A 25484-nucleotide genomic window follows, 5' to 3' on the forward strand; every position below is an offset into this window, starting at 1 on the left:
AATTCCACTCATACAAGCACAACATGTTATATTAAATCGTTTATTGTAACACATTTTTTTTAAGAATATATCCAGTAGATTAGAATGCTTAGAATTACCGGACATCTTCCAAAAAAAAAACGGACAGTGGGTCAAAGTACATAAAAATACCGGACAGTCCGGTAAAATACCGGCGGGATGGCAACCCTACGCCTATCAGTGGTTAAAGCCTACTTTCCATACGCACTGATAAATGATCACTTTAATGCACGCACTAAAATTAACGCCCTTTAGTAAATACCACGTGAATACAGCTCAGAATAATGAGATGAGCTCTATTCACGTGGTATTTACTAAAGGGCGTTCATTTTAGTGCGTGTGTTAAAGTGATCATTTATTAGTGCGTATACTCATTTTAATATATCAGTAATGAATAAAATTGCAATAGTAAATCCGGCAATCACGAACATACACACTAATTTAAAACCATTAAATTTAGCAACATTTAGTAAATAAGAACATAAGAACATAATAAAGTTTACAAATGATAGGAGGCCATTCGGCCCATCTTGCTTGTTTGGTTGTTAGTAGCTTATTGATCCCAGAATCTCATCAAGCAGGTTCTTGAAGGATCCCAGGGTGTCAGCTTCAACAACATACCTGGGGAGCTGGTTCCAGACCCTCACAATTCTCTGTGTAAAAAAGTGCCTCCTATTTTCTGTTCTGAATGCCCCTTTATCTAATCTCCATTTGTGACCCTGGTCCTTGTTTCTTTTTTCAGGTTGAAAAAGTCCCCTGGGTCGACATTGTCAATACCTTTTAGAATTTTGAGTGCAGTCTTTGTTCAAGACTGAATAGATTCAATTATTTTAGCCTGTCTGCATACGACATGCCTTTTAAACCCAGGATAATTCTGGTCGCTCTTCTTTGCACTCTTTCTAGAGCAGCAATATCCTTTTTGTAACAAGGTGACCAGAATGGAACACAATATTCTAGATTAGGTCTTACTGATGCATTGTAAAGTTTTAACAATACTTCCCCTTGATTTAAATTCAACACTTCTCACAATATATCTGAGCATCTTGTTGGCCTTTTTTATAGCTTCCCCACATTGTCTAAATGAAGACATTTCTGAGTCTACAGAAACTCCTAGGTCTTTTTCATAGATTCCTTCTTCAATTTAAAAAAATTAGGCCCTATATCATAAATTACTTTGGTAAATATGCCAAACAGCATGCCAAATATGTTTCTAGGAAAAAGTGCCCAATTCCATGTTCCACTAAGTTCCCCAAATGACACTTTTACCTAACACACTAATACATTCATTGTTCACATCCTGATGTAACATTATTTGGCATGTTTCAATAGAATACATTTAATCCATTCAGACACAGTGTTGTTTGAATTTGTTTTATTAAGATTGACTTATTTAGCAAATATTTTAAAATACTATTAACTATGAAAGTTACAGTAATAATTTATACAAAGAAAGAAGTTCATATAGAAATATACAATGGGGTGTATAACAAATACAAAAACTAACACAACAATAGAACATCTGTTTTATATTTGGTACTGTAGAAGTCTGTACTTAGGCACATTTTGATATGTTAGGCCCTTTATTAATTATCTCATGCTGCATTTCCATCTGCTACTAGAACTGAGTTGAAAGCTCTTTGAAATGTGTCCTGTTCGTTTCTATCAACAAGAAGCCAAAATCAAACTAGTTATGACTGTGGCCAATGCAAATGTGGATGTTAAACTTTGAGTAGCAGAAAGAAGGACTGTCAGTTATTATTATTATTATTTATTTCTTAGCAGACGCCCTTATCCAGGGCGACTTACAATTGTTACAAGATATCACATTATTTTTACATACAATTACCCATTTATACAGTTGGGTTTTTACTGGAGCAATCTAGGTAAAGTACCTTGCTCAAGGGTACAGCAGCAGTGTCCTCCACCCGGGATTGAACCCACGACCCTCCGGTCAAGAGTCCAGAGCCCTAACCACTACTCCACACTGCTGCAGTTAATTATTTTATCAGGGAAATATTAGAAGTACTGTAGGTGAATGATTTTAAAATGTAATATAATCTGACATTGCAATCTTTGACCTTTGTGTTGTAGATCGGACTACAGATGGAACTGGTGGCAGCCATACAGTAGTTTGATGTTTTACAGACTGGTTTCATGGGCAGATCGAAAAGTAGCAGTGAATTCTATAACTTTATACTGACAGAAGGGTGGGACAAAACTACAAACCCTGATGTTAATTCCAGAGGTCAAAGGTCTTTCCTGGTCTGAACTGTTAGCTTACTGGTTTTCAATTAGTCAAACTGATCAAAGAGGCTTTGTGTTGGTTAAATAATTAGTTATGCTGATTTAGATAAAATATCATTTTAAATCCCTTTACTGCACAATTATTGAACTATTGTTGTCTACTCTCCTCAAGTAATCAAATTATAGCTAACCCAGGTTAAGGAAGCCAGTCAATATTTGTTCTAATTCCCCAACACTTGTTGGTCACCAACTTACCAGCAGTTGCTGGAATTTCCAGCATTTACGCTACATGTTCAGCACAAATTAATTGGCATAACTAACCTGAACGTGACATTTTACATATTGTACAGAGATAAGCCTATATTTCTTTCAATAAGCCAAGACCCTCTTTTACTATTGTACCATTTTTATATTTGAGTTTTTTTCAATACAAGTGAAGGACTGAGAATTAGCAGCCACCTACTGTTTCTATATCAGACATCTATGTGTAATCCCTTTGGTGACAGTTCAGGTTGAATGGTATAGTAAAACCACATTAACTGAAATGGCTTACATTTTGTAACTACTAGCATGGTGCTACTTTTTTGTTGTTTTAAATATTTTCTTAATGTAAGTATTTTTTTCGGCCAGTTGTGTTTTTTAGATAACTAAATCCATTCATCATTTCAAAAACACGAATTTGCAGATCTGAATGAAATGGTACATGGTAGCAGTTGTTATTGTGCAAGGTTAAAATGTTCATTTGTATTAATTGACATTGATGGAATATTATATAATACAGCAGTTTTTATTTATTTAATTTTTTTTTATCAGTTACATTAAGAAAATACAAATGTAACAAAATCACAGGCTGATTTCTTCAGGAGAGCCACTACTAACCTGTGTTCCGTAAATTCTCTTTTAACCAGTTATAAATCCTGGAATAATATTTGGTTTTAAAACAGATACGGGATTTTTTCATTTCCTCTATGTGTTCAATAGCCTCGTGTTGCTTGTGTTCATCCATAGTGCTAGTAATAAACTTCACCAGCTGAAAATATAAACAGAATGGTTTCAATACCACTTAGTCAATCACCACATTTATATGCATATGTTAAAAGATCCAAGAAAAAAGCTCTCACAGTGAATTCAGCCCAACAGTCGGATTAATCTTTTCTTTTTTCTTACCAGATCTTATCTGGCATTCATTCAAATCAAACGTCAGAATAATTACACCACAATGCAGATGCAGAGCTTGATATTTTCGCTATTTTCCATACATTGTGCTTGTTGTATAAAGATAATAACACTCCATGAACTAGCATGGAATGTTGCATTATTTCATTTGTGAGGACAGCCGTAAACAGGAACAAAGCAGAATTGTAATACATAATTGATATGGGAGATTACAATTAAATACTTCACTTACATTTCTGCATATGAAACAGAGTTAAATGTAGCAGATAAAAATATAGTTCAAAGGGCTTTGGTTCGGTTCACTGCAATGAACCATATGTGAAAAGGGTAAGCATTCAATGAGGTGCAAACAGCACATGACTTGTCACCTTCCAAACTACAGTAATGGTATCATTTTCACACCTGGTCAAGCTGGAATTCACTTGAAAACCTCTCAGCCAAGTCTCCTAGTGCAGATGTAAATTGATGGCCTCCATGCCTGAAAAGTAAGAAACAGTTAAAGTTTCCTCCCAGTATTTGGAGTTGTTAGTTGCTTCTTTAGTAACCAGCTCAATACAACAATGTAACTGCTTCTATTTACAAACGAGTCATAGTTTTCCATAGTTGTATCTGTTATTATTATTATTATTATTATTATTATTTATTTCTTAGCAGATGCCCTTATCCAGGGTGACTTACAATTGTTACAAGATATCACATTATTTTTACATACAATTACCCATTTATACAGTTTTTACTGGAGCAATCTAGGTAAAGTACCTTGCTCAGTGGTACAGCAGCAGTGTCCCCCCACCTGGGATTGAACCCACAACCCTCCTCCGGTCAAGAGTCCAGAGCCCTAACCACTACTCCACACTGCTACCCATACCCTTTTTTACTGTGCTTACTAACTATTCCAGCAAATAAATGTCTCTCAAACGACTCCACAATGCTTATTGTAGGACAGTGACGTGGGGAAGCCTATTAGCTTTGCACTATGCGCTGAATCATTGGGTCCTCATTGGAAAAATGCCTCCTCTAACCACCACTAATTGGTTACAAAACATAATATAACTTGTTCATTGCCTCAGCCTTCTGAGTCTTTTTTTTCGTCATTATAATATTACTTTTGCTTTACAAGACATTCAAATTCAATATTCAAATAAAGAAGTTTACACGTTATATATATATATATATATATATATATATAAAATTTGCAAGAATTATCCAGCAAAAACACAAATAAAACAAATAGAGTGGATACTTACTCTGTTTGAAAATGTTTCCAGTTTTCTTGGATGAAGCCCCATGCTAATGACTGACCAATGTCATTTTCTATCACATAGTTCAATAAAGATCCTGTATATCGCCTCTGAACTAATGAGCTATCCAGTGAATACTGTAGGTACCTTCAAGAACAAAGTTGAAATTGAAATGAAGGTCGTAGTACGAATAAATACGTGATAATGGTAAGATGAAAAACATACTCTCTATTATAGAAAATGCAGGTCCACCTGCCATATTGACAGCAGGCTGATCCTTAATCAGCTCTGACCTGTGCTGAATAACTCAAGGACATTTTGGTTTGTAATGTTTTCTGAGTACTCTACGTTAACTGACCCCCTGTGCACTGAACTCACTCAGGGGTGCTCCAGGGAAACAGTTTTTTCACCAAACAGTGTAATCAGTCATGATTTTGTCATGTGAAATACCATTATAATGAGGAATTTTACCTGTTCAGAAGCCATGGTTCTCTACTGCAGCTCAAGGCAAAGAGTAAATATTGATCTTGTTCTGTGCCATTCTGACTTTGAAACATCTCCCAAGCAAACTCCCATTCCTTAACACCACCAGAGGCAATTCCGTAACAATAAATATCATATCTTAAATATGATGGGATTCTGAAAAAGGAAAAAAAGAAAAAAGCACTAGTTTTTTTGCGTTTCGCCACTTTGGTTGTAAAAAAAAATGGTACTTTAATTTCATACTCATAAACGTCACATTCTAAAATATATTGTTGCAGTATATTTTGTCATTCCATTTATGGAACAGGAAAGCTTTTTTTTTACTCTGCGTGTGTGGCAAAGTGGATAACAGTGTGCAGGTGATCAATAAACATAGACAATTATAATCAAGGTGTAATGTTGTTTAACCCTTTGCTGTCCATTTATTCAGCGCATTTCAGGCGCGTCAGGTCCAATTTATTTTCACACACACAGTTTATTTTAGACGCTCTGTTTAGAAGTATTTTTTTCACAGTAAAACGTGTTTAAAAGACACTGCATATCAACAGGACACTCAGTACTGCATCTCCAGCCCCGCCCCACCCCACCCCTTGTTCGCTGTATTTTTCACATACCTCTTCATAGTCGTGCATACCAATAAATGATCTCTTGATCACTCATTTTATCACCAAACTCCTCAATAATATGATCCAAGTCATTATTTTATTACTATAATATCTCAAAAAGCTCTGCAAAATCTGTGATATTCTTTGAGCCCTGGATACAGAATCAGCTATCTTGTTTGTTTATGTCCATGTTATCTCTGTGGTGCCAGGCTATGTGTAATGCTCAGATCCGCCCGTTTTTTTCTGTTTTTTTTCTGTTTTTTTTTCGGCTTCTCTCGGCTCCTATCGGTCTCACTCGGCCATTGAATGGTTTTCCTGGCTTTTTCCGGAGAAAAAACGACTAGAGACCTGTGTTTTACGTCTTTTTGATGATGTCGGACAGGGTCCGACATCGGACCGGAAAGGGAAAATTGTAATGTTGGACCTGGTCCAACATAGGACCGCAAAGGGTTAATGGTTGTATTTTGTAATCCCAATGCTGATGGCGAACAACAGTAAATAATAACAATGTCAATGAAAAGCAATACAGCGTCGTGTATTGCTTATTTATAATCCGCGGGTTTGCCCCGAAATAATAACAGTCCCGTTTTAATTCACCCACACGTAACACATACACAAACACAAACACCATTCCACAGTGCTGCTCTAGTGCTCATGGTGAAAATACAGTACTTATTATTGTGTAAACAAAGTGAAGTGTTGTCCAGGTTCGTGCTGGCCTTTAGCGACAGCTCCTGGATCGTGTTTAGCTGTCTAAGTAATCACACAAGTATAATTCAGACATGACAATAAACAAACAAAACACTCCCGATTTTCTCCACACAAAACACAGGTCCTTCCAGGTTGTTGTCTAACCAAAACGAAGGAACAGATTACATCACTTCATCCCCTTTTTGTACCGTCATACATGACCCCTTGGTAAACGATTGTAGCAGCTCCTCCAATCTGCGGCTGCCACATCGATTCCCTTCCAGGTCGATGTATTAGTGCACCGAAGCCCCGCCCCCTTTCTAGATGACCGACTTCCTTTTAACCCGGGATATAAATTGTCAGGCAAAACAGTCCAGGGTACTCTGTTCCCAATACTTAGCGCCCTCACAAGTCGGGAGGGAGCTTTACCACCAAGAATCATTGTCTTTCATTCACAATGTGTCATGTATACAGAGTTCTTTCTGCAACAACAACAAAAAAAGTGTTGTTTTTTCCATGCAGTTCATTATTGGAAAACTGTCACACAAAAAGGTACCGTTTATCCTTTGTTATTGCCGACTCCGCCCATGACATAAATACAGTAATTCATAGTTTTTCATGACATATCCTCTATTTATATTGAAACTACAGTAGGTCACTCATAAGCACTGGAAGCTACATGGAATTGTTTACAAACACTTTTTAGTTCTGGTTGCAGTTAATTTCCTTCATCTTACACTAGAAACAAAATAAATATATTTATATTCTTATACATTATTTCCGGTTTGTGTTATATGACTACAATATTTTAGCATCTTTTCATTTTAGATCCCACTTCTGAAGTACAGTCATATATTTTATTTTTACTAGGATTAAAAAAGTCATCATCTTGAGTCAATTGGCAGTATTTTCTACGTGATACTGTACTAAGTGGAACCTGAACAATCTGCCACTGGGATCGACCCTGATAGCGATTTGAAAAAGGACTTTATTCCCATCAGCGGCAGATTGACATCAAATCAATTTCCATTGGAATTCCCTGAGCCCCAGTTGAGATGGCGGGCAGGCAGAACTCCATCTCTCCAACTCGCGATGATGGTGAAAGTTATCTAATGAGCATTCAATGTACTGGAGCAGGTTTTAAATCTCAAGACAGCCAAAAAAAACATACGTTGACTAAACTGTGAATATATTATAGTGTCAGGAAAATATTGGATGTTGGCGAATTCATAAATAATATTAATAATATTGATACAGGCCATACAATTTGTAAATGACTGAATTACAAAATATCAAGGGAGAACTGTACTACATATGCAAGTTTACAAACAAACATTCACAGTGTAAGCAGCTGATAGAACCAATTAATAATAATAGAAAACAATTCGGGTACTTTTTCAGCTACTCATAGCAATAGGTATCTTATTGACTTTCCATCTTTGCTGTCTAAAAATCACACTTACTTGTTTTCAGTAGAATTGCTCATCCATCTTCCATAAAGTGAAGCTGCTAACTGGAGACATTCTTTAAGACCCAACCAGCATGCTGTTTTCACTGATCTGTGCACTGATACCCTTCAAGAGAACAAATGAACAAAAACAGTATTGCACCATCTATTATGCTGAAACCTATGCAGTGAAATTGTTAATTAACCGGAACACAACTTGGATCCACATGATTTTTTTAAATCTGTTAGACCCCGTTCACAGTACTGTGCTGGCCCAGGGCCGCCGCATATTTAGGTCTGCAACCTCGTTCACATTTGCGGTTTAAGGAGCCTTTGTGCGTTCACATGTCTGAAAAGCAGTCCTAAAATGTGCCAAATTGCTTTTTTTTATGGAAAGATAGTCTGCACTCAGAATGGAAGAACTACCAGAATATACAATAATCCTTGATTTGTAGCAGATGTTTCTTATTAATATATATATTTTTCAATGCAGCACAGTAGCAATTTTATGGTATATATTTAAAAAGAACTATATATATTATTGATTATTTTGACTTAATGTTATGGTGCATCAAATAAACAATGGTGGCTGAATATGCCAAGTAGCCAGCCAGTGGCGACGCATAGGGGGGGCACGCCTGGTCACGTGCCCCCCCCCCCCCCCCCCCAGATTTCTGCCAGGCAGTGGCTTAGCCACTGTGTTAGGGTCGTTCACACTGAAACATGTGTAAGAAATTGCAATATTGTTATATTTTTCGCTTCCCATTATAGCGGGGCGGACGTGGCATGGGCGGCGCTGATTTTTCTTTTCGCTCACGGAAAGAACTTTTTATTTACCGCGTTGCTATCAACCAATGAGAAAACATAAGCAAGCTGTACTTGCTCAACCCCAAACACAGATGCATGAAACATATAGGCTATGATTACTGTATATGCTATGTAGCCTAGCTACTACACACATAGATGTGGTAGAGGACATCTACTATGTAATGAGTAGCCTATGTATTTACATAGAATGCACTCGCCTCATGACATATCTTATTGCCAGCTGACCTCTCCAGCAGCCAGCCTACTAATAAGATTATCATTTTTCACGGATTGTGCAGCCAGCTTCATCAAGGGACGGTAACCAAGTCCATCCAGGTCTTGGAGATGGAGTGGTAAATGTACAACCTGTTATTAATTGAATAATTAAAGAAATAAATCAGAATGAAAACAGTTCTGGACGCTGCTGAGAGAAAACCGGCAAAACTGTTTCAATTCCTGAGTTTGGTTACCTACTTGTTTTCATTCTGATTATTTGTTTAGGCTACAGCGTGTCCGTCAGCTCAACTAGCGAATGTCAGTGAAGTGTGATACCAAAAAAAAAAAAAATGAGTGGTTGGATTTGCTGTCAATCAACCCAAGTTTTTTGTTGGATCAGCTGTTTGTACATTTGTTTTGTTTTTAAAGGCGCTGTAGTAATACAATGTAGTTAATGCAACTGTGTGCACAAGTCCCTCCTCCCCCGAACCTCCAGAAGATTAGGTACCATCGGCAGTCCTGCGTCAGTCAAAGAGTAATTACATTAGTCAGGATTTGTGAAATTAGATAAAATGGGTTGCTTTGCTTTGAACACCAAATGTGAAATGAACAACCATAAGTACGAATGAAATTATATATAGTTATTTATTATCATGATGTGAAATTGAAATCTGATGCGCATGTTAAAAGTTCAAGTCCTTTGCTTCGTATTTCCTTTTTTGTTTTTAAACGGAAGTGTTCTGAACTGAATCTCTCTTTTTAACTATTTTGCACAACAGTGTATTTGGTTATTGGATCTTCTGTTAAAAGTCAGGTTGCCAATTTCACCACTGTGACTATTCACCTTAAAAAAGTTACCATTGCCACCCTCTCCCGAAAAAAAATCCTGGCTACGCCACTGTTGCCAGGGTTTATTATTTAATCTGTGCCCCACCAGTTTTTCAAGCCATGAGTCGCCAATGTAGCCAGCATTATTGATCATTATTGAGATCCACAATCTTGCAATTTTTATATTTATTGCTTAGTTATTAAATAACAGGAAGAAAAGTTAATTGTAACAAATTAAGCTTAATTATGAATGCACCAGCTTATATATTATGTGAAAGACACAACCTGAACGTCAACCCGATAGATTTTTTTAAATTTAATACTTTTATAATTAAAGTTGAATGATGTAGAAATAATTACCATTCAATATTGATCCACTGCCGTCTTGGCTAGCAGAGCATTCGCTTTTCTATGTACCTTTCACACGCGTGGGAGTATGGGACTGTCTACTGAGCTACATGACCACATTGGTCATGTGATACAAAAAGGCGGCCCTAAGTCTGCTTTGCGTTCATATATAGTAAAGGCTGGCCCTGGTCCTGCAATTGCAGGCCCTGGGCCACATCGAAACGGTGGCCTAAATCTATGCCGGCCCACAGCTGCCTTTTCTTTTTTGGAGGGTTCACATATGAGAAACTGTGGCCCTGAGGCAGCCCTGGGCCACCTTTAATCGCAAGTGTGAATGGGGTCTTAGACGTTAAATTGGGTTTGGCAGACTATAAAGGTTAATAACTGTCATTGTTGTGTATTTAATACATGCAAAGCTAGGAGCTTGCTGTAGTTTTTGGTCTTGGCATTGGTCAGTTATCCAGAAAATCAATAAGCCTACTTACACCCCTATTTGTCTGGTTATTTTACATTGTACTGTATATGCAATTCAAATTATATGCGATGTAAATATCAAATAATTTGAAATAGGGAATACAATACGGCAACACTGTACAATACCAAATGCAAATAAAAAGATGGTAATACAATAAAAAATTGTTTTATGATACTTACTGCATAAACGCATCATCCTTCACTTTATAGACATCTCCTCCTATTAAATCCATATAATATTTATAAAGCGGAGAAAATATTCTTAACAAATATTGCTAAAAGAAAAAAAAAAATGTTATTTAAAAAATGTTAAACATTGTTTAATATGATGGGCATGTGAACTATGTTTAGTTTTTAAATACCTTGAATAATCCATATAAATGAGTGTTTGACAGAAAGTTCAGATGCAAATCTATGATGTCTAGTGCTGTACTCCATACCATAAATTCTGTCTCCTTGGAGAGATATTTAGTTGTGCTTAGAGCAGTTTCAACATCTAAATACCCAGACCTAAATTGAAATGGAAACAGGTATTAAAACAGGCATGTTTAAACATTAATTTATCAAATACAAACTATAAATATCTATCACTGATTTAAAACAACAAGGAGCCGTCTTTTTCTATGACATGTGTTTTTTTATTAAGGACTGGACGTGAAAGTGCAGCAGTGAATATGAAAGTAAGGCTTGGCAAAGTTTTCTTCACTTCAAGAAAAATGTTATTAATAAAAAAAAAAAAACACATACATGTTTACCAGGAAAATATGTAGTGTTAATGGTTAGCTATATTTGTGTCGGCTATATTCTTTATTTGTGTGCCATTTAAAATCAGCATACTTTTTTCAAAATATACATCACAATATACTGTAATCTACACCACAATAAAAGATCACCTCAGTGAATTGAATACTCACAATACTAATTTAAAAGCATCATCAATTATCTGTGCTCTGTTTTTCACTGGTATTGCCTGTGAAAGATGAGGAAAGAGAGTCAGCCAAAGACAAAACAACACCAACTATAACGCCAACAGAGGTTTACAACAAAGAGGTAGCAGGCTATGTTGTTGTTTTGAAATCCATTTAACCCTGCCCGTGTTTTACCACAACATGGGTTTACAACAAACTTCAAAGTGCTGTGTCAGTGGCTGTCATTTTATGATACTTAAGAGTGGGCTATGCTAATATTTCAAAATAATATTATTACACAAACATTCAAATGTTACTGACCTCACAATGGCCACACAATGGTTTACAGCAGATATATTTCAACCATTACACTTTTCATAGCTTTTTTTCTCTCCACCTCTGAGAATGGTTACTATATTGTACGTGTTATTATTGGACAAAGGATTCCCTTAAGATGACCTTATAGCCAAAATAAATGTATGTTAATATGGTGTGCTAAAGCTGTGTCAACTTAATCCCTCCAATAATAGTCACTCCAGTGCCTAAAAAAGCTAACATTGCTTTGGATAATTTTAATAATTATCGTCCCATCTCAAATCTGCCATCTTGGTAAAATATTACAACGAGCTGTCACTTTGCAATTAAATTGCCATCTAACTGCAAATAAACCTATGACCTTTTGCAATCTGGTTTTTCGACAACTACACAGTACTGAAACTGCCCTTGTTAAAGTTACAAACGATTTTCTTATGGCAGCTGACTCAGGTGCGTTATCAATTTTAATTATTTTGGATCTTAGTGCTGCATTCGACACTGTAAATCATGCTATCCTACTTGTTAGGTTAGAGAGTTTGTTTGGCATTTCTGGCATTGCACTAAAATGGTTTCAGTCTTATCTTACTGGGCGTCAACACTTTGTCTCTCTTGGTGGTTTTAGTTTTGAGGTTGGGCTGGTAACATCTGGTGTCCCACAAGGCTCAATTTTGGGCCCTCTACTATTTAGTATTTACATGTTTCCCCTTGGTCACATACTAAGATTACATGGCCTGAATTATCATTTTTATGCAGATGACACCCACATTTATGTGCATATTAAATCTGACGTTGATGTTGCTGCCTCTGTGCTTGCTGGTTGCATTTCTGATATTAAGATATTGTCACAAAACTTTCTGCATCTTAACTGTGACAAGACAGAGGTTATGTTGCTAGGCACTGCCCACCAGTTACATAAAACCAATGCTGTTAACCCTTTCAGTTGATGTTACTATGCTTGAGTTTAGATCCACAATTAGAAATTTGGGAGTTATTTTTGATCTTGGATTAACTTTTGAACCTCATGTGCAGAATACTGTTAAGGCATCATTTTACCACCTTAGAAACATTGCTAGGGTGCGACCTATGCTTTCTGCTTCTGTAGCTGAAAAGCTGGTTCATGCATTAGTTTTTTTGAGGACTGATTATTGTAACACTCTGCCTGCAGGCATCTCCAAAAGCACACTGTCCAAATTACAACATGTTCAGAACTCAGCAGCTTGTATCCTGACAAGGTCACGTGTAAGGGATCATATCGCTCCTGTTCTAGAGTCCCTGCAGTGGTTGCCTGTCAGGTTTCGTGTTGATTTTTAAATTTTACTTCTTACTTTTAAGGCTTTACATGGTTTGGCTCCACAGTATTTATCTGATCTCTTATGAGTCTACACCCCTTCAACTGATCTTGGATTGTTATGTGTTCCCTCTGTTCACCTGCGTTCTGTGGGCGACAGGGCTTTTTGTTGTTATGCCCCAAAACTTTGGACACCATTCCTAAAGAGAACAGGGATTCTGCTACTCTTAATGCTTTTAAATCTAGCATAAAGACCTACTTTTATAGAAAGGCATTTTTATGACTGTTTTTATTTTCTGTTTTGTTTGTTTGTAAAGCGCTTTGAGATGTTGCTGATTAATAGTGAGATTTCAGTGTTTTTATCAGCAGTGTCATCTGGATGTGTGCCTGTGTTGCATATGCTGTAAATAATGTTGTTTTAAACATAGCCAATGTGTGTGTGGTTACACAAGAACATCACAGCAATACTTGCATGTTATTTCCTTTCTTCTCCTTTGCAAGGATGAAATGTTATCCCTATTTCCCATTTTCTAATATTTAGACCTTTCCATACTTTTCTGTGCATTTGGCAACAGTAAACATCATTAAGCTGTTTGAACTTGTATGGACCCATCAAGATGTTCCACTGGAAGCCACTGGAATGTCTTCATGTGTGATGCAATAATAATAATAATAATAATAATACTGGGAGTGGCTTGTGCAGACTTGTTTTAATTTTTATGACCAATTCAGTTGAAGTGTAACAATATCAAATGTTTTTTTTTTTGTTTACTGTCCTTACCTTTTTATGCTGTCTACATAAATTATGTAATATATGCAAATGTACTTTTTTTGTACTTCGGATTCTGGTTATATTGTTGTAATCACTTAATAATTTAATTAATGGACAGAGTAGACAATCAGCTGGAGAAATATACTGTTGACAATCACAGTCTAGTTTGTAGGCTGAAGCAAAATGTTTTATAAAACATAAAAACAAAAATACAAACTGGTAGTGAAATCAAAAGTGCATATTCCCTTCAAGGAAGTAATTTGCAGTTATTATGCAAATTATTTACAATTAGTTTAATAATTTGAATTAGAACACATTTATTTCACACATGTACTAAACAGCTTGCTTTTGACCCGCTTTCTTTCCATAGAAACACATAGACCTAAAACTTACATTTGGGTCTTTCATTAGTTGATTCAGCACTCTCTCCCAATTTGAATGGTCATAGTTCACTCTGTAATACCCTGAAACATTCACATTCAATAGGATCCAGTCCTGGTCTGAGGTAGCCTGCATCTCTGGGAATAGACCTAAAATAACAACATATACATCATATTTAAATACAGAGCATTCCTCTTCATAAACTACACATTCCAATCTAGATTGTAAAGTAGTAATACTAAATGCATCTTTTTAAATTCAATGACAAACATTTTGACCATACATCTTTATCAGTCTCTTCAGATTATAAATATGTTTCAGAAATATGTTTCAACTTACTGTTATTTCCTTCAAGCCATTTCATTGGTTGCACAGATCCATTCTTTATCCAATTTATAGGAACAAACCAACTAAAAATAATATAACATGAGAACCTTATGATTTATACGGTGTGCTGTTTTAAAATGTTACACCACATTAATGCTGCTTGTTGATTTTAAAGCACATTAAGACATTACTCATTTGAAAGGCTCTGTATGAATATTTGTTTCTCTCTTTTTCCAAAAATCAAAATATAGCATGACATCATTCCCAAACAAACACTGAAAGGGTTTTTCTTTTGCCAATAAGAGCAAAAGGCACTCCAGATGTCAAAAAGCTTTGATGAAAGTACGAGTTGCAGGACATTAACTGCACTAAAGCATGATCTCTAAGTCAAAGACTACAGACCTCTTTAACTGGAGGAGGATCAGCGAGGGTCGAGGTAGAGTGATGTTTTTAGTTTTGCAATACAGCCCTTGACTCAATTTTATACAGCTTGTGACATGTAGCACAAAGTCTAAAAATTGAAATGAAGTGAATTGGAAAATGTTACATTGAAATACTTTTGGGCTCAGCTGTACTTGTGTGTGTCGTATGAGGACATGTTTGATCTCTGGTTAAAATTGCTGTGCCTGTTTACACTAAAGCAATGTTGGATTAAAAAAGAAAGAGTACACATACTTGCCATGTGAAGTTTGATTATCTGGTTTTGTTAAGAAACACTTTTCCTGAGTAATTGTACCCGAAGATGTATTCAGTGTAATAAGAGGATATCCCATTTGTAATGTCCAGGAGTCCATTATATCTTTTACAGGGGCTGGCAACTGGAGTTCATTCTGACTGTCTACAGACTTTTTAAAACACAAAAAAGACCTTTATTACACTCGAAATTTGAATAACTTTAATATAGTAATTATCATTTTACAGGGGATTAGTTTACTTTGAATATAGATTTAAATGTTTTAGATTTTGTTGTTAATTGTATTTGACATTAACACTATAACAACAGAATTACGGGCCCTATTCACAAAACTTCAAGGACTTTTCTTTTAGGTCTATTTTTTTTAACAGCGTTTGTTAACATTCTGTTAGGTCAATGAAAATGAAAATAAATGAATGAACCCTCCCTACAGTTGAAAAGGATTTAATGAACTGCAAACTCTTTCATAATGAAAGTGGGCTTTAAAAAAAAACACTACACATGCAATGACATTGTTATTACAATAAGCAATTCTTAACTTCAAAACATTATCATTTTTTTAATTACACATGCAAACAAATAGTAGCCTCGCTATGTGTGTTGTTAACTACAATGTTATGAATGCCATTCATTTCCAGCCATTTGAATTGCAATCTAAAATGCAAAGTCCATGTGTGGATCATCTGCCCTGTAGTGTTCAGAACTACTGCGTTTGAAACCTAAAATATAATTAACACAGTAGCCTACTTTTTGCCAGTGATTCCACAGGTTATCCTGCTCAACGGTCATGTAGGAGAAGTTCTGAAGATAGGACTGTAAAGAAACAAGCGTTACTACAGCTTATTATGTTAAAAACAAAATGTTATAAAATATAGCTTTTTTTATTACGCCTTGTTAATCTATATATGGAAAGCCTGCTAACTAAAGGAAAGACCTTTTCAAACTCACGCTGAGCCCTTTTTGGAACACTTTCTTAGTCAGGAAACTGGCAGCCATTCTCACAATGGAAGCCCCCTAAGGATTAAAAAAATGAGAACATCTGAATTATTAATGAAAAAAGGGTAAAAAAAGCCATCAGCATATACTTTTCATGTGCCACAATGAGTCACTCATTTAACCTTTTAATATGTATTGCTTCAAATGCTCATGCTGTGCAGAGAAAATCAATGGGCACTTGTTACCAGCTCTTTGAAACAAATGTAACATTTTAAACCACAGGGTTGTAAAGTAGATTCATAAGTAAGTTATATCCAGACAGCTTATTGTAAGTCTTGTGTTTAGGTTCAATAAAAGCTAAGCAGTACTACACAAGTTACTTGTTTTTTTTTATGTTTTTTTTTTTTACTTTATTCCTACATTAAAACTCACAGTTTAAATATCTCCACAGTATAGTAGCAACTTAACTGGTCTTTAAAATAACTCTGGCTAATACTTTAGGCACAGCACAGAAAGCAGGACTAGAGGCCACAGTTGAAAATTAAGTGGAGAAAGACATAGGACAGAGGCAAGCAGACACTTCTTTACATAGGGTGTGGAATTGGTCAAATAGCCCTGTTGTATCTTTAGGATCCTTTAAGAACTTTAAGAACCAGACAAGAACAATGACTAAGAATCAAGTGAGGATGCTGGGGATCTGGATGCGTGACTGGAAATCTAAGCTAGCCATTACTGTAATGCATGGGGCAGTCTTCCCAGTAACATTTATTTTTTGGTTTGTAAATGATTTAGTTGAGTCATTCCATACTCCCTGATTCACTGCAATGTATAAGTATTTTGCTGCAGATACTATACCTTATTGTAAGTCACCAAATTAAACATAGGGAGTATCTGATGAGATCGTATTTCTTCTTCTTTTACAGTCAGCGGCTGAGACATCAGAAATGAATCTGTTGAAAACATCTCCTGCATGTCTGCGAAAGCATGTAGTTCATTCTTGAAAAGCAATTACAATAAAAAAATAAGAACAACCCACAGTTTTATAATGAAATGGTTTTATAATATTGTTGCCTCAATAATATTAATAACTTACCAACTTCATTTGAGGTTCCACATAATGAGGGACTAAGTACTCAACAAATGTCGCCAAACCCTCATTTAGCCACAAATGATTCCACCAGTTCATAGTCACCAGATTTCCAAACCACTATAAAGTAAATACAAGACACATGTTTAAATATATGTAATAATAAATACCGTATACACAAACTCATAAAAAATGTTTTTTGTTGGATTCCTAGTCCCTGTAGAACAATTGTAAGACAATGAGAAAAACATAACGAATACAAAGAGTTTAAAGGCACTTCCTTACAGTTGTTTCCAAACTTAAACCTCTGCTGGTCTCAGAACAAGGATTGTTACTCTAAACTTGGAGACTATGTGGCATACACTATATGAGAATGTATTTAAGTTCCACCAGTACCTATACCCTGTTGATATCCTGTGTTCCTATAGACCAGCGGTGTGCTGATACTCATATTTTACAACTAATTACCGAATTACCTTTAAGAAGGAAACTGGGATATGCATTTCTTTTTTTAATCACAGATAACACCTTGCCCAGAGCTACGTCCCACAATCCACTGCAGAGACGATGCATTTCTAAGGAAACTAAGGAAACTGAAAAAAAAAAAAAGATTTCATATCAAAAGGCTAAAAGAAAGGTAAAACAAATAATCGCTTATAAAATAGAAATGAGTTTTAGTTAGTTTGATCACGACAGCTTATATATTAAGTAACACTGTCAGATTGGTATTGATCGATTCTCAATAATTGTGCAAACAAGGGAAACAATTAACACGTTTTATTCCATTTAATTAATACTTAACAACTTCAAATTTCTTAAAGGTAATTATTCGGAAAATACGAGTTTCAACACACCCCTACTAGAGACGATTTTGTTGTGTACATTATACTTCATGATAATATGATACAAATGATGATATAGTAAGTTGAAAGGTGTTGCTATAACCTGCCTGATGTCCAAGCTCATGTGCAATAACAGTGCAAATGACTGCTCTCTGATCCAGAGAATCTTTCATTTGGTTATGTAACAGATAATCCTCCCTGTAAATCATGAGCCCCCAGTTTTCCATTGCATTTGCAATAAAATCAGGCAGTGCAACAAGATCTGAAATACACAGAAACAATGTAATGGTCAAAGTGAGTCAATGCCACAGAATAAGCAATTTTGCATTGTTCCCAAGAACTGTCAAAATATACATAGATGGATTATATATTTTTTATAAATACTATTACAGCTGATGTAACTATGTAAAAAACAAAATTGAACAATGTATATCTTCAAATTGAATTATAGGGTTTAGAAAAGTCATCTTTATGACTGCAGTATACACAAATAAAATACAGTACCATCAATAAGCGTATAATGTCTAAATTCAATACAGTATGGAATGTGTTGATTTTAAAAATGGTGTTACCTGTTTTTGACAGTGGGTAACTCACATTAAAGAAATGTTCCAAATGTGTTAGGATTGGCCCTGTGACATTTAAAGCATAATCAGCCTCACCATTCTCAATAGCGCTTTTACGAGCCCAAACGCGTATCTGTGAGGAAAAATGGTAAACAACACATCTATGTGTCTATTAAAAAGACTCCTGGGCCACTGGTCAGTCATCTTTGGTCAGCCAAGACACCATATTGGATGCATAACCAAAAAGGTCTAAGCCACATAACCAACATTTAAAGGTAGTTTTTTGTAAATGCAACAACTATTCTCTAAAATATAGAACCTGATTAATGGCTTTACTAAGTACTGTAAAGCTATGGCAACATCACAAACTTGTATTTAATTCAGGCTGCAATTCATTTGGTGGTAAGATCAGTTGTATTTTTGTCACGTACCCAGTAGTTAATGGTTACCAGACTACACACAACTTCCTATACATTAGAACAGACAAAATGCCAGCCATTAGATGCCTACTCAAGTTTAAGTATTGAGAAAACATGGATTTTTAAGTTTTAAATATTCCTTCATAAGTCATTTAGGCCTGTAAGTTAAGACGTCACGTGTATGGTGTCTCTTATTGTTATAGAGATGTCATTGTATGCACTTCGGACAAGAGGAGCGTGAAGCAAAGTTAAGATGCTCAACACTGAGCTCAATAAGAGAAACTCCAGTACTGGAAAATGCCTGTAATGGTTTCTTTGTGGTGTTTTTAACCCCAAAATACATACATTTTTTATATAATTATGGTGATTAAGCAAGGGAAGATCATTTTGAAAGCCAGATATTGATACAACTGAATAAAAATGAAGAAATAATGACTGTGGTGGATATACTTGGTGTTTTTTTTTTATATATATTCCACTGGGAATAGTATGCAGGTCAGTGTTTTTGATATTGTTGCATAAATAGTTTGGCACATAATAAAGGCAGTGTCAAACAACATTCTTTCATTCATATATATATATATATATATATATATATATATATATATATATATATATATATATATATATATATATATATATATTCGATACTTCTGGGGAACACAAGGATGGTCATTTTGGTGCTTCTGAATAAATTTCAAGCTATGTTTGTTTAAAGTACTGTACTAATGTTTGTTTGCCAGTACTGATATTTGTTATACAGAAAAACATGCTGCAAATTATATATATATATATATATTAATATATTTGTTAATATGCAGTATATTTACCTGCAAATATCATTAGACCTTCCAATTGCAGATTTACTTTAATGCAGAAAATAAAATATTTTCAAGATATCGGGTGGGGGGGGGGGGGGGGGGTACTGCTGCACAGCAAATTCAATTCTAACAGGGTGAATGTTTACCTCGTTACTTCCTTCGAACTTGCTAACATAATCAAATTCACAAACTACAAAAGCTGTTATATAAGTGGACATCTTTGGTGTCGTACTAAACGTTGTGACATTCCATTTATGTCCATTCTCATCTTCTCTTATTGTTACATCTGAAACAAAACAATAAATAATTAAAACATAATCATTTACAATAATGAAAACATGACATCATATTTATTTATACATATTTATAATATGTATATATTACTTTTGACAGTCTATTCTCTTTGCTTTTATTATCGTGCAAAACATCCACCTTTACAACCTAGATATTAAGACATTGTAATTTACAGTATAGTCACTAAAACACTTTTATGGAGATAAACCCTGTATGCCTCCTGTAAGTGATCCTATATTTAGACATTCTAATTGTTACTTTTCACTCATTTGTGGTTCATATAGATATTGGATTCACTATTAGAGTGGTTTACGGAGTGTTTCTGAAGCGTAAGTAACCATTCTCTCAAGTTAAACAGTGCTTTGAAAATTAGAATACACTTTTAACCATCTCTTAAACAAGGGTTTTAAGAACTGCAAACCTGATTTAATTTAACAAAACGACATTAGAATAAACTGGTCCTTCACTAAACATTCTCCTTTGGAGTTTTGTGAACAGGGCCTTTTTTTTCACCCTCACATTTCTGTAAATTTTAATAAAATGGGATAGTAGTCAAAGAGTATTGTACTTTACAGTTTCTTGGCTGTTACTTTGACAATACTCACCAACAGCTGGCATATTTGAAAGCGCAACATAATTGTAAAGATGGACAATCCTGACATCGAAAGTGGCTTTCATTGCCGGTTCATCAAAGCAGGGGAAAACAGATCTTGCATAGGTGGGTTCCATTTGGGATGCAACCACAGACCTGGAAGAAGTGTCAATAAATAAGACTGATCCAATGTTTGGTAATAAGATTATTCAGAGCTAAAATACTGCTCAAGCTGCATGTGCTGATGGTACAGTACGGTTGGTGTCTCTATTTTTTAAAAAATAAATCAAATTTCATGACGTATATATATATATATATATATATATATATATATATATATATATATATATATATTAGCTCAAAGAGCCAGCTGCCCTATATATATATATATATATATATATATATATATATATATACTGTATATACTGTATATATATATATATATATATATATATATATATATATATATATATATATATATATATATATATATAATTCATCTGCTTTCTTAGCCTTCATGTGTGTGATCAATGACATTTTTCTAAATGGAATTAGGTTTAAAAAACATTTGGAAGCAAACTTTCCTTTCCTCCTGGGTGCTGACATCTTCACGCGTGTTGTCACAACTGCCGTAAACGATACCAAACACGATGCAAAACGTATGCAAATTAGCAAAATGGTAATGTTCGTCACGCACACATGACCTTTCCTTAGCCCTCAGTCATTTACTCACCAATATTTGTGTTTTCGTCGTGTTTAACTGTAGCTCCCTTTTTAAAATAACCATGAGCACTGTTTAATTTGTTTTGTTTCTGAATTAAAACAGAGAAACTGTTAATTGTGAAATTAATTTGTAAAGGAGAGGCGAAAAGTCGGAAGAAAACAAAGCCAGAACCCCTAGTGTGCGTGTGTATAACTCGTCTCGACACTAAGTCTCGTTACTAACTAAGAGGGAGGATGTTTTCAGGAAAATGAATAGACTGATCTTTAGATCTGTGTTGCATTTTTTAAAAATGTATTCAGTTATTTTTTTTTTTAATAAACAAATAAAAACAGAGGTAGTCTGTTTTTATTTGTTTATTTAAAAAAAAAATAACTGAATACATTTTTTAAAAATGCAACACAGATCTAAAGATCAGTCTATTCATTTTCCTGAAAACACTATACAACTTTTTTTTTTGTTAAATTCAGATTCCACCTCTCTGGACCCCTATGGTCATACATACAATATACTGCCTTCAGATGCCATCGCACATAGATTTGCTTAGATCCAAATTTCCGTTGTGTTTGTTTTGCTTGAAATGCGATTTTAAGTTATTTACATCACACAACACAGTTTTTTACTTGTATTTGAGCATGTCAAAACCAGATGGAAATAAGAGCACATTCTACTACAAAAAGTGTTACAATTTTGCTTTTCAAATAAATATTTACTAAAGCTTTTCAAAACAATTAGATGTATTTGCCTTATGACTTAAAATCAATACAACTTAAATGAAACATTTCTAGCTGGGTTTTGGTGGGGACTCCCTTGGCCTTGAGGTCACATGAGGTGTAAATAACACAACTGAGACCTAATCAGACAGTATCTGTCAATGTGCTTGTAAGGAGAACATTAGTAGGCAATCACATAGGCAGTACTGGGTTGTGCTATGGCAAATGCATAAAATATAACATTACAATTGTAACGGATGGCCCTTTAACCATATGACTCACTGAGCTCCACAATACAGTGTGGTTCTTATAGGAAGTGTCCCATGCAAGGACAATCTGCAGTCTGAATGAAGCAGGTAGAGTAAATATTCAGTAAACATAGAGCATGCTGTGCTTAAAAAATATTGAGCACAATCTGCTGAGGCTGTTCCCTAGTCAGGTAAAATCTAATGTCATTGTATCCATTTTTTTTTTCTTTGCTACTATTTATTCAGAATTATTTTAAAATTACATTAGTGACATATGTTTGTGTATGGCTCAAGAAATCCCTGTTCATCAATATGGTTGGACATGTCTGAGCTAAATATACCTTATGAAAACTGACACCTGTGCCAAATTGAAACTTCTCAGACTCTCAGGAACTCTCTCCCAGCTTTGGTGTGTGATGCTCCCACCGTCGCTCGCTTTAAATCAGCTCTCAAGACCCACCTGTTCTCTCTTGCTTTCCATGCTCTTTAAGCCTGATATCTGCTATTAGCTGCTACTATTTCATGTATTATACTACTATCATGTATTATGCACTTTCCACTGTATTTAATGTATTATGAATGTTCTTGTTGTTACTGCATCTTGTAAAAGCACTTTGTGAAAGGTGCTATATAAAATAAAGATTGATGTATTGATTGATTGATTCTCAATCCATTTTGGAAAGTGGATGTATTACCATTAAGATGTCATTTTAGAGGCTTTTTTATTGCACTAAAAGAACATGCTTAAAATATCAGCTCTATAAATTAATGTTTCACAAAAATGTTACTAATATAACCAATTTTGAGGGGAGGAATCCGCACAGCAAATTGTCCAGTGTTGAAATCCCAGTGTTAACCGTCAGTGCTGATTTCAGGGGTTACATTTTCACATTTGACACCACACGGTGTTGTTTCATATCTAAACCAAGGTATATTTCACAGTGTAAAACAAAGTACACTAATCCAGAGTAATTATATCAACATTCGGGATTTTAATTGGCGGTTTCTGTAATGACCCCGCTTCTGTCCGTGCTGGAGAAGTTCAAGGCAGGCTAATATATTGTAACGGGCACGGCTGGACTGACTCGCCGTTGCCACCTGTTGGCTGATTGTGTGCCGTGCCCGGAGCCGAAGAGTGGAGCGTGGAGCCATATGCACACTAGGAAAGTGTTGGATTTGACTCCTACAGAGGTAATTTAACACTGGCCAATTTTCCGTTAATTTCTAAAAGCTGCCCCTCTAGCTAAAACTACATCTGGGGTGTAAACAAACGTGACTGTCAACAAGTTCCTACTACAGCTAGTTTGCATTTATTACTTTATGTGTCCCAGCAAAGTAAAACAAAAAAAAAAACAAAACTTATGTTTTGTACTTGCCCAAATAGATAATTGTATTCACAACATGAGTTTTTTTTTCACACGGACATATGTTGTTTGAAACTGTCTATTAATGGAACGTTCGTTAAAAGTAAATTACATAAGCTTAAACAATATAAACCTATTTAGTTGTTTCTAGTGTAGTAAATGTGATATAAATAAATAAGATAAATAACAACAGTAGAATTTCAATGCTATAGTTACACTACAGTGTGTTGTGATTTGGTTATATAGTCCTAACTTACTTTACAAATCGAAACATATGGACGTGGCAGTTTTGTTTATGCACTAAACGTCATATTAGTTTCCTAACATTGTTGATATAGAGAGAGAGAGAGAGAGAGAGAGAGAGAGAGAGAGAGAGGAGCTTAAAATGCATATAGTTTTCGTAACTTTTATTATTATTATTATTATTATTATTATTATTATTATTATTATTATTATTATTAATCTTTCATGTAGCTACCGGTACTTACATGTTCTGTCCTTCGTCTGTGTAATGAATTATGAAGAGTCCGTACATGTGCCTTTTCTCCCCGATTGCTCCAGTAAAAACACACCTCAGCACATACACACTGTCTTTCTTCAATGTTGTGTTCAATTCGAGCACCATATAAGGATTAACCTCGGCTTTCCAAACATCCAGGACCAAAGGAACCTCTGTACCTCCTGAAACGATTTCCAGTTGACTGACTGTGACATTCAAATGGGAAATATGAAGTAAAATGATATCCGTTTCTTCTTTGCACTGGAAAGTGATGTTGGCTTCACCGGTAAAACGGTAAGTCCCATCATAATCAGGATCTAGACGCGGCCAAAGCTCCAGCTGGTAGTTAATTGGTACCAGGGTCTGAGGTAGTCGGTAGTGATCCCAAATCCCGGGGCGACTGGGCTTTTGGGTGGTAGCGGCAAAAGTGCTACTGAAAGGTATCGGTACCTGCGTTGGCTCTTCATGCATAGTCGCATTGCCATGTCCCATTCTTGATATGGCGTACAGAGCAGCCAAAACGGTAAAGCTAATCAATAAAGCAGCAAATAGCACTGTGACCAGAACTGCCGCTGTTTTACTTACGTAAAAACCACTTTTGCATTTGGGACCCATAGTGCAGGATTAATGGTATTGATTTGGGGGTGACTTCAGCGTTCACTTGCCAGCTATATGTAAAAATATATATATTGAAAGCTTTCCTCTCCAGGAGTCTTGGTTTACATTCACAGAGCTGCGATGAAAAGTGGGTTGTGCTATTATCAGTCAAAACCCAATTGCTTCAACTTTTTCTGTAAAGAGTGGCTGGGAGTCATCAAGTTAAATGTAACTTTATTTTAACTGAACTGAAGTACCATTCTCGGGAGTGAGGAGTACCGGCACGACATGTTAACCACGCCTATTTAAAATGGTCAGAACACAGAAACTGAATTGTTATACAAACTTTTTTAAAACTTCAGCTCTCCACGCAAATACTTCTCTCAACATTTTTTTTTCAGTTTAATGCCTTCCCATGCAGGTTTACTACAGGTTTTGAAATACTTAACGCTTGTGTATAAACATAGTGACGAAAAGAACAAGAAAGACAAAAAACATGTATTGCTTAGATGGTACATTTTGG

The 25484-nt window shown here is 35.4% G+C and overlaps 1 protein-coding gene across 1 annotated transcript; it reads right to left on the reverse strand.

The window, feature by feature from the left end:
* Positions 1-1381: 1381 nt before the first annotated feature.
* On the reverse strand, positions 1382-25223 carry LOC117399700 (aminopeptidase Q-like). Its single transcript, XM_034924737.2, has 20 exons — positions 24354-25223; positions 20833-20975; positions 20080-20219; positions 18700-18826; positions 18235-18389; positions 17292-17405; positions 17054-17194; positions 16211-16276; positions 16010-16075; positions 15244-15413; positions 14581-14651; positions 14254-14390; positions 11492-11547; positions 10940-11087; positions 10758-10852; positions 7921-8031; positions 5151-5318; positions 4686-4826; positions 3841-3916; positions 1382-3292 (listed from the first exon to the last, which is right to left on the reverse strand). The coding sequence occupies exons 1-20, from the start codon at positions 24977-24979 to the stop codon at positions 3137-3139; spliced, it is 2907 nt and encodes a 968-aa protein (XP_034780628.2). The 5' UTR covers positions 24980-25223; the 3' UTR covers positions 1382-3136.
* Positions 25224-25484: the final 261 nt, after the last annotated feature.

Source organism: Acipenser ruthenus, chromosome 1 (genome assembly GCF_902713425.1).
Source record: "Acipenser ruthenus chromosome 1, fAciRut3.2 maternal haplotype, whole genome shotgun sequence".
Taxonomy (NCBI): Eukaryota; Metazoa; Chordata; class Actinopteri; order Acipenseriformes; family Acipenseridae; genus Acipenser; species Acipenser ruthenus.

What these genes read in the sequence shown, in the direction of transcription:
- LOC117399700 (XM_034924737.2), bottom strand. Translation starts at nt 24,979, where the DNA reads ATGGGTCCCAAATGCAAAAGTGGTTTTTACGTAAGTAAAACAGCGGCA. An exon ending in AATCAAACTTCACATGGCAA is followed by an intron (nt 14,652 to 15,243) that starts GTATGTGTACTC and finishes TATTATTTTTAG; the next exon opens with TTGGTTTGTTCCTATAAATT. An exon ending in AAGGATGATGCGTTTATGCA is followed by an intron (nt 8,032 to 10,757) that starts GTAAGTATCATA and finishes GTTCTCTTGAAG; the next exon opens with GGTATCAGTGCACAGATCAG.